Source organism: Benincasa hispida, chromosome 12, assembly GCF_009727055.1.
Source record: "Benincasa hispida cultivar B227 chromosome 12, ASM972705v1, whole genome shotgun sequence".
Classification (NCBI taxonomy): domain Eukaryota; kingdom Viridiplantae; phylum Streptophyta; class Magnoliopsida; order Cucurbitales; family Cucurbitaceae; genus Benincasa; species Benincasa hispida.
In genome coordinates, this window is record NC_052360.1 from 8776776 (window position 1) to 8786992 (window position 10217).

Consider the following 10217-nt stretch of genomic DNA (forward strand, 5'->3'; position numbering starts at 1 on the left):
ATTATTTACACAACAAACAATCAAACAAATAAAAAACCAAGACAAACCCACTTCCCAAAAAAAAAAAAACTCTGCCAATTAAAAAAAAAAAAAGAAACTCTGCCAATTAAAAAAAAAAAAAAGAAACTTAAAATTTAGCCTCTTTTCTTTTTTCCTTTTTTTTTCCCGTTTTGGATCTCACAATAATAAATAAAAATATATAATTTTATAGAGATGTAGGGAAAGAAGATGATAATGTATTATTAGCTCCTCCTCCTCCAATGGTAGCATTTGAAGAAGGTGGTGCAATAATTTCTTCCCCACCAAGAGATCCTTCAACATTTTCCCAAAATAGAAAATTAGAGTTTTGTGGCTGAGTTGACTCAACCACCCACTCGTTCAGCTCTTGCCTTTCCAAGCATTGCAATGCCATCTCTCCTTCATCCTCCATTGTCACCAAACTTTCAATGTTTTCTATCAATGGTGGCAAATAATTATTCGTGTTGTTCATAACCGTTGTCCCCCCGGCAGCTAACCCCATTTGAGGGCCGAGCACCGCCGTGGGAAACAGGTGGTTGTGGTGGTTGTTCATGTGCCAAGTAGTATCCGAGTTGAGACTCAATGAATCATGGAATAGTTCTTGAGAGGATGTGTCAAACATGAAGAGAGGGCATGAAAGGGCTGGAAATAGGGTTTCTTGGTGGAGGGAGAGTTGTTTGGTTGTTAGGTCTTGAGTGAGGAAATTGAGTTGGTGGGGATTCGAACTTAGTTGGATATGCTCGGTGGTGGTGGCGGAGGTGACGGTGGTGGTTGTGGTGGCGGTCGGAGTTGTAGAATTGGACTTTCGAATCTTTTTCTTGATCCATGAATTCCAATAGTTTTTTATCTCGTTGTCTGTTCTTCCGGGGAGATGACTTGCTATGTGAGCCCATCTAAAAATATACAATATATATGATATTTAGATATGTTGGTTTTTTCTTTTCTATTGTGATATTGACGTCAAAATTGTTGGTTCTATTTTAATTAGTAAAATAGTATATTATAGCATCTTTCAATCCATAAAACATTTAAGAAAGGACATATATCTATGATTAATAAATTAAAGGTTCAAATTCTCAACTATACACCATTCAATTTGAAAGAAAATTATAGCACGTTGTTTGAATTCATACAACTTTCTCTCGCTATATTCTAAAAAAAACCACCCAAGAGAAAAGAAAAGAAAAGTTTCTTTTATATATAAATATATATATTACTCTGTAAGAGAAACTCCCAAAGTTTCTTAACAGTCTTAATCATTTTTAAATGAAAACAATAATGATGGTTGGTAGATTAGGTTTATTTTCTAAAACAAGTTACAAAATGGCTATAAATCAAGCTCCTTGTCACTTAACACCATTAACATATCATACCATTAGATTTATTATTATTATTTTTTTTTTACCATTTTTAAATTAATCATCCTCATATCAGAAATGCATCCAAAACCATCTCAATGAAAAAAAGCCAATTTACAACCAAAGTAAATAAAAATGGTCATATTTGTAAATAAAATGAATATAAAAAAGATAGTTATGACATTGATAATATATATATATATATACATAACAAATGGAAATATAATAATGAAGTTAAAGGTGAAAATTACAGGCATTCCAAACTCTGAAGTTGCCATGTTAACACCCTTAATTATAATCCAATTACATATAGGTGAAAAACACACACACCTCCTTATTCATATGTCTATAACTAAAATTATTTGTCATTTCCTAAATACTCCCCTTTCTTAGGATTTTGTTGGGTGTTTTTATTCAATTAATTGATAAAATCCAAATCCTTAATATTAAAAAAAAAACAGACAGAATATTTCCACATAATAAAACAGTTAAAATAGATAATTAAAAAAAAGAAAGAAAAAAAAACCTGTTGCCGACAACCCCATGAAGGCTGATGATCAACTTTTCCTCTTCAGGTGTAAATCTCCCTCTTCTAATGTCTGGTCTCAAATAATTTATCCACCTTAAACGACAACTCTTTCCACATCTTTGTAACCCTAAAATTAATCCATATATAAAATTCAACTTATAAATCTTCATACCGCTTGATAAAATTTTATATTCTAACTTTCTCGAAACTCATTTTTATTGTCGATAGAAATTCTCCCGACGAAAAATTAGCAACGATTCCATTTTTTTAAAAAAACTTCAAGTCTTCGAGAAAATTCTGAAATCTTGTTTTTAAATTACGGATTGATCCAAAAACTTAAACTAATTGGTGAAGATAAATTTGATATCGTAGTACTTCTTTGCCCTATCGATCGTACCTGCTTTCTCGGGGACTTCGCTCCAGCAGCCATAGCCGTGGGTGGTTATGTAACGGATGAGCTTCTCGTCTTCCTCCGGCGACCATAGCCCTCTCTTAACCTTCTGTTGATTGCAACAAGAATGGTGACCCATTTCTCAAAACTTAAAAACAAACAATAACTTAAAATGAGGAGAAAAAAAAAGCTAGGGTTTTTAAAAGAAGTGTTAAGCAAATGGCTGCCTTAGCCTTAGCTTTTGCCACTGAATTTCTCTCAGAGTCTCTTTATCTCTTTAAGAGGGCAATGGGAAGATCAAACGGCCGACATGAAAACTTGAATGTGGGGTCCAATTTCATGGAGGTGGGACCCTTTCTTCTTCCCATCTAACCCTAAAATGACATTCCATCAATCGACTTTTCCCCCTTTTTTTAAAAAAAAAAAATAATAATTAATTTTTTGTACGTAGATTTGTATTACGTAATTACCAACTTTTGTTTTTGGTCTTGCCGGTGGTTCCACAGACTATGTCTCAGAAACCCTAAAACCTCTCTTTTTTCCTCTTTGTCTGAATTAAATGTTTTTTTTTTTTTTTGGTTCATTTACAATGACATTGCAACACATCAAACATAATTGCGAAACGAGGCCAAATAAAGAACATATGCCACACGCACGGATCTATAATAATTATATTATAACCAAAAAGAAGTTTATTGGCACTACATTCTTTTCTCTTACAGTTTTGGCCAAATATTTGAAGAGTAATTATTTCACGTTAAAAATTTTTTAAGAAGTAATAAACTCTAAACATTAATTAAGATACCTATTACTTTAATTTTAAATTTTCCTAATAAAAAACACTTTAAATTTGGTGGTATTCACTCTAATTAATTTTTTTATTCTTTAGTTTGAGAATGAGAAAAAGAATACAAGTAATGATACAAAAATTTTGAGAGTGTGCTTTTATAATTGAGATCAAGGAGATAATTCTATGTGATTATAATAATATTTAACATGGTCTTAATTTTTCTTCAATGTTAAAGTTTTTCATGTAAATTTTGTCGTTTTTTTTTTTTTTATCTTCTTTTATTTTTATTTTTAATTCTTTTTCTGCTTATTCTTGCGAGAATAGGTGAGAGATTTATTCTTTTTTTAACCATCGATGTTTTAAGAAAATGAATTGGTTTGATTTGGTTCAGTTCGATTGGATCTCATCATATGTATCATCATTGAATTCAAGGGGTAAATATGAAAACTAATAGACAAACCTATTTTTTTACTTAATTTAAATAAATATATAATGAATGTAGTTTGAACCTGAGTCTAGAGAAAGTTAAAAGGTAGATTAACCATTAAGCTAACTAGTGTTTCTCATATTATATATATATATATATATATATAAAGCATAAAATTGAGGGGGAGAGGAGATTTGAACCTCCAAGTTCATGGTCTATAATGTATGCCTTAACCATTTGATTTTGAATTTTATTTAAGTTGATGATCAAACCGTTAAGTTTAATATTGATAATATAAATATTTTATTTAAGGAGCTATGCTTTGGAAATTTTCTCCTACCTACACACTTGCAAATATTTAATGACAAATTTAATGTCGAGTATTTTTATGTTCATAAAACAACTATAATGTATAGTTACAAAAATACATTTTAAAAAACCAAATATTAGGTTCTGAAATATATCATTCTGAGCAAATAAAACTTAGTTGATGATCCCTACTCATTAATTATTTTCTTTCCACTAGAAAGATCAATTTTGATAATAGTTTGAAATTGTTATACACTTACGACGATCTATTTAGTAGATAAGTCATTTATTAACCTTTTTTGATTGAAGATTTGATCTTATAACAATTGCATCAAATTATTACTTTAATTTACCTTCGTTAAAAATCTAAAAAAGTATTGAATAAAAACTTGATATTATTCTAAAAATTTGGAAAATATCAGAAGGGAGATGATATGTTAAAGATCAACTTGTTAGGAATACCAAGTTTATAACAGAAGTAATAATGATAATCTCATATGGAGGGTGGAAGGAACACTTTAAAAGATCTTGTGAAAATGAAATCGCTTCAATTCTTTTTTATTTCCTTCATATATTTAATTATTATATATGATCCATTAATTAATAAAGAGGAAAACTTTTCATTATATATATANCTATTTGGAGAATAAACATGGTGACGATTGAATGATGTAATTTCATGAATACGAACTTCCACTCCAATCAATGTTTTGTGTTGTCATTTCATTGCTTCATGGCTTCCTAAAGAATCTTTTATTGTCAAGTATTAATTAAGATACTTAATTATTTCACTTAACCAATGTTTAAATTTGGAAAAAAAAATTCAATTTTTGGATTGTTCCCATTTAAACATTAAACTAATAATTATGTATCAATTGAACTTTCAATTTTGTTAAGTATATCAATTTATGTCCTCCATTAACGTTTCTATCTGAAAAAACCTCATGTAAAAACTTATTATATTTATCGAACCCTTAAACTTTCATAAATGAACTAATTTAAACTATTAGTTAGAATCTTTTTTAAAAATCGTCCATATGTATTTACTCGAGTTACCCAATTTGTAAAATCGACATTGAAGAAGTCTACATGTCTGAAAACCAATATATGGATGATTTTCAAAGGCAATCATACTAAAATGTCTAAATTGATCAACTTATGAAAATTAAATTTTGAAGTTTAATTTATTCAAATCATAAGTTTCATACAATATTGGTTGAATGAAATCTAGAAGAGGGTGTAAAGTCATACATTTACGAATTTTTATGATTTAAATTGATATAAATTTTAATAGATGCAATCCAAAGATTTAGGGGTATAAATTGATATTTGCCCATCAAATTATAATCCTCTTAGCTCTAATTTTTGTTCAATTAATTAGTTGCAAAATAATTCAACTGCATTAATTTATACAATGACAATATTTTGTATACGTGTCAATTGCGACAAATTTTTTAGTTAATTGTTTCGTATTATTTTTTAGGAATCTAATATAGCATCACATATATATACGATAATTTTTAATATTGTGTGTTAATGTATTTGTAGTTTTTTTTATTATTCCAACTGTTGAAGTCTTAATTGATCTTTTTACTTTAATTGTGTTTGTAGGAGTAAAAAACTATTGGGAGAAAATTTTTAACCGTTTTTGTTGTTCGATAAATTTGATTATTTATTAATTCGTATTAAACCACTTTTAAATTACTCCTTTGTTCAAAATCATATTAATACCAAACTTTTGAAATTAACTAATTCCCTAACAATCAATCATCTTTAGCTAAATTTAAAAAATAAAAAATTTTCTTTGCATGTATTTTCATTTCCACGTCTTTTATTTAATTTTAAAGTTGATAGTATAAGCATTATATTAATTGAACTATAATCATTTTGACATTTTCATTAAATTTTGGTAAAATATTTTAGAACACACAAAGCTATCTATACACACATAAAAAAATTTCAAATTATTATCTTGCAGTAACTTTGATATTATGTATCTATTTTTAAATTTTATTTTAAATGTCGACATAACAATAATTAAAAATAATAATGTCTATTTTAGTCATTCTCATTATAGTTTAATCACAACAATTTAGTATTAGTTTATCCACCACCATATGTTCATAACGTGTTTTTTTAGGTTTAAAATTGAGAGTTTTTTCCAAACACTACTTTTACTTCATTTTAGAATTGATTTTTCTAAAAGCACAATTAATGTCAATTATTTCAAAATTAACTGATGATTTATTATTTTGAGACGTCTCTTTTGAATTATAACAAGCATTTAATATATTTATATTTTTGCTAAATATTTCGACTGAACTACGATATTAATATCTTAATTTTGTTTCCATCTTACAATTATGGGAGTTCAAAACTAATAATTATTTCAAGAATACGATAAAAGTTTAAATATAGATGTAAATGTAAGTTGATTAAAAATATAGAAGCTAATTAAAAGCATAGTTTACCTAAATTAATTTTGTATTTTTTTTTTTACTTTCCAAAACAGTAATCTTTTCTTTAAACTATTTTCTATTAATTTTGAAAAGGAATAGGTTTCTGAAGGCAATCCTCTAGTTTTAGTTTAATAATTGATCAATATTTCCAAAATTCATTTATGTGACATTTATAAAAATTAAATTATGATGTTTAATTAGGTTGCGTTTTTCAGATATGTTGAGCTAATAATATTATTTAAAGGCTAAATAAATACTCTACTCACAACGTTTGTCTTTTTTATTGTTTTTTTTAAAAAAAAAATACTTACATTTCACCCTTTTTAAGTTTTAATATGGAAAAGTTTTACAGTTAGAAAAAAAAAATGTCAACCTATTTATAAAAATAGCAAAAAAAAAAAAAAATATTGATAGACACTATTAGACTTCTATTAGCATCTATTAGTGATAGGCTTCTATCCGTTCCTATCATAAATAGATACTAATAGATTTCTATTAGCATAGTCTATCAGCATCTATCAATCTCTATTAAAGAAGATTAAAATTTTATTATTTTGTGTAAATAATTTCCCTTATTTTTCTATTTTTGAAAATCTCTCTTTTAATATTTTACAATTTTATAATCTTAATCGTTCTTAGTGCATGGTAAAATTGAGTATTTTTTCAATATATTTGAAAAATTTAGGTCCCATTTGGTAACTATTTTGGTTTTTTTTTCGATTTTTAAAAATTAAGCCTATTTCCTCCATATTTCTTACAATGATTTACATCTTTCTTAGGTACAATGGTTGAATTCTTAGCCAAATTCCAAAAACAAAAATAATTTTTTCAAAACTACTTTTTTTTTCCAAAATTTGACTTGATTTTTTAAACCATTAGTAAAAAGTAGATAATAAAGGAAGAATGTTGGAGATGAAAGTAATGTCTATAGGCTTAATTTTCAAAAAATAAAAAATAAAATGGTTACCAAATGAAGTTCTAATTAATAGTATCTGTTTAAATGTTTAACGAATATAGCTCAACTAACATCACACATATGCATTAACAACCAAGAGGTCTCTACCTTTAGTGTACTAAAAAAAAAAATAGTACTTTATTCAATCATTTTTGTTTAGTTTACTAAGACCCCGTTTGATAACCATTTTGTTTTTGAAAATTAAGTCTATGAACACTACTTCTATCTCCAAATTTCTTCGTTTATTATCTACCTTTTACCAATGGTTTAAAAAATTAAGCCAAATTTGAAAACTAAAAAAAGTAGTTTTCAAAAGGCTGTTTTTGTTTTTTGAATTTGGCCAAGAATTCAACCATTATACTTAAGAAAGAAACAAGCTATTGTAAGAAATGTAGATGGAATAGATTTAGTTATGAAAAACAAAAACAAAAAAATAAAATGGTTACTAAACGAGGCCTAAGGAGTTGTTTGGTTTAAAGTTTTATAGATGGATAATAATAAAAAAAAAAGATAGCTAAAAAAATAACATATTTAAGAATAAGTTTGTTGTGTTGATTGTGCTTGAGAATGTTATTGATTTGATATTGTGCATGAGAATGTTATAAGGATTGAAAAGTAACCGATTATGTTTGTATCTATTTTATGAAAGAAAAAAAATCTTAGGTGTATCATGCATCTATCTTTATGCATTCCACCAAATTGTTCAATCATAATTTGTCACATGACAAATTTTTCGTACTTCTTTTTAAAAAATATTTTAATTTATTTTTTATGTGTGATGAGATTGCGATACACAAAAGACGATTACGTTTTAGGATGCACCAAAGTATTACTCTTTATTGCTCTTTGTGAAATTAATCCTCGTAACCTCGTATAATTTCAATGGATAAATTAAAAAATAATAATAAAATAATCATTTTAATTGGATAACTAATTACAAGTGCTATTAAAAAAATAATACTGATATTAAGTTAAAATAACTAATACTTATTATAAATATCATGAATTAAGTGTCATACTCCTATTATCTCATGTGTTATCCATGTCTCTCAAGATTATATAATATAAATGTCCATGTGATCTACCTCATACTTGCCAAATTTCCTATAAATAAAAGCATTTGGTGAATTTTGCAGAAATACACATATTGGTGAGGAATCCAAAAAGATTGGAAAATTATTCGAGATTTTTGGAGATTTTTATAATTTTACTTTTTTTATTTATATTTTTGCTATTTATTTATTTTATATATTATTATTGTATTTATTTATTATTATATTATATTTTCTCCATATCCGTGTTCTCGTTGTGTGCCGCTTTGCTCCTCAATTTTACAACATATTATCAGCACGAGCTTCTTTCATTTCTCTCGCTGAAGGTATATCATAAAGGTATGTTGTTTTCCCTCCATTCATTATAATTAATAAATTAAATGTTATTTTGCATATTTAATATATATTAAATTTCTAATATAAATACAATGTTTTGTGATAGTGTTGCCATGAAAAACATTACGAAACTAGAATTCACAGCCCTTGACATTAATGGCAATAACTATTTGTCATAGGTATTCGATGTCAAAATCTACTTGGATGCTATGAACTATGGGAAAACAATTAAAGAAAGAAATACGACATCTAGTCAAGGCAAAGCAAAAGCTATGGTTTTTCTTTGTCATAATCTCTATGAGGGATTGAAAATTGAGTATTTTACAATAAAAGATCCTTGCATCTTGTGAAAAAAATTTAAAGAAAGGTATGATCATAAAAAAATAGTTATTCTTCCTAAAACTCGTTAGGAGGGGATGCATATAAGGCTACAAGATTTTAAATTAGTAAGTGATTACAATTCTGCATTATTTAAAATCAGTTATTTTTGTTATGTGGAGAGAAAATTATTGATGCTAATATGTTAGATAAGACATTTTCTATATTTCATGTCTCAAATATGCTCATGTAGCAACAACATTGAGAGAAGGGTTTTAAACAGTATTATGAACTAATTTCATGTCTTCTTATGGACAAACAAAATAACAAGTTATTGATGAAAAATCATGAATCTCGTCCAATCGAAACAACACCATTCTCTGATGTGAATGCTCTAAATTTTAATAATAATCATGGTCGAGGTTGTGGTTGTGGACATGGTCATGGTTGAGATTGTAACCATGGTAGATGAAGAAATAACTTTTCTTTTCGTGGTGGGGGTTATAATCATCCAATTTTCAAGAGAACTACATGAAATTATGATCATAAAGGAAAAGGTCCACAAGACAAGAATTCAAAAGGTGATGAACAAAAATGCTTTCGATGTAGTATGACTGGGCATTGATCGCATATTTATCGTACATCAAAATATTTAGTTGATTTGAATCAAGCTTCTCTAAAGGAAAAGGGAAAAATGTGGAAGCAAATTTTGCATACCAAGGTAATGATATATTTGACTCATCCTATATGACAAATTTGGATGTGGCAGACTTCTTTGAATCTCTTTAAGAGAAGATCGATACTTTAAGAGAAGATCGACACAGTTGATGGAACATCAAGTGTTTTTCTTGTAATTATTTTCTTTTAATGAAGAAATATAGATCATTTTTATATGTTATGGTGATTAAAAAATGAGCAAAGAAGATCTATGTCTGGTAGATAGTACAACTATACACACAATACTTATAAGTACAAAATTCTTTTCCAAATTGATAATACTTGAAACAAAAGTTAATACAATATCTAATTCTGTAAACTTGATTGAAGGATTTGGAAAAGCAAATGTTATTTTGTCTAGAGGAACAAAATTTACAATTAATAGTGCATTGTTCTCAAGACAATCAAAGAGAAATCTACTACGTTTTAAAAACATACATTGCAATGGTTATCATATTGAGACGGATAGAAAGTATAAGATAAAGTATCTTTATATCATATCTACTGTCTCAAATAAAAAACATATATTGGAAAAGTTGTTTGTCTTATCTTCTGGAT

General features: G+C 27.2%; 1 protein-coding gene across 1 annotated transcript; it reads right to left on the bottom strand.

Annotated features, from left to right (window-relative positions):
• Positions 1-205: 205 nt before the first annotated feature.
• Positions 206-2435, bottom strand: LOC120068427 (transcription factor MYB26). Its single transcript, XM_039020193.1, has 3 exons — positions 2303-2435; positions 1903-2032; positions 206-911 (listed from the first exon to the last, which is right to left on the bottom strand). Exons 1-3 carry the CDS (start codon positions 2433-2435, stop codon positions 206-208), a joined length of 969 nt encoding a protein of 322 aa, XP_038876121.1.
• Between the last annotated feature and the right edge of the window lie 7782 nt (positions 2436-10217).

Bases quoted from the DNA above. Each gene is read 5' to 3' on its own strand.
- LOC120068427 (XM_039020193.1), bottom strand. From the start codon at position 2,435: ATGGGTCACCATTCTTGTTGCAATCAACAGAAGGTTAAGAGAGGGCTA. The intron at 2,033-2,302 runs GTACGATCGATA...GATTAATTTTAG, and splicing joins CGAAGTCCCCGAGAAAGCAG to GGTTACAAAGATGTGGAAAG. The intron at 912-1,902 runs GTTTTTTTTTCT...GTATATTTTTAG, and splicing joins CATGGGGTTGTCGGCAACAG to ATGGGCTCACATAGCAAGTC.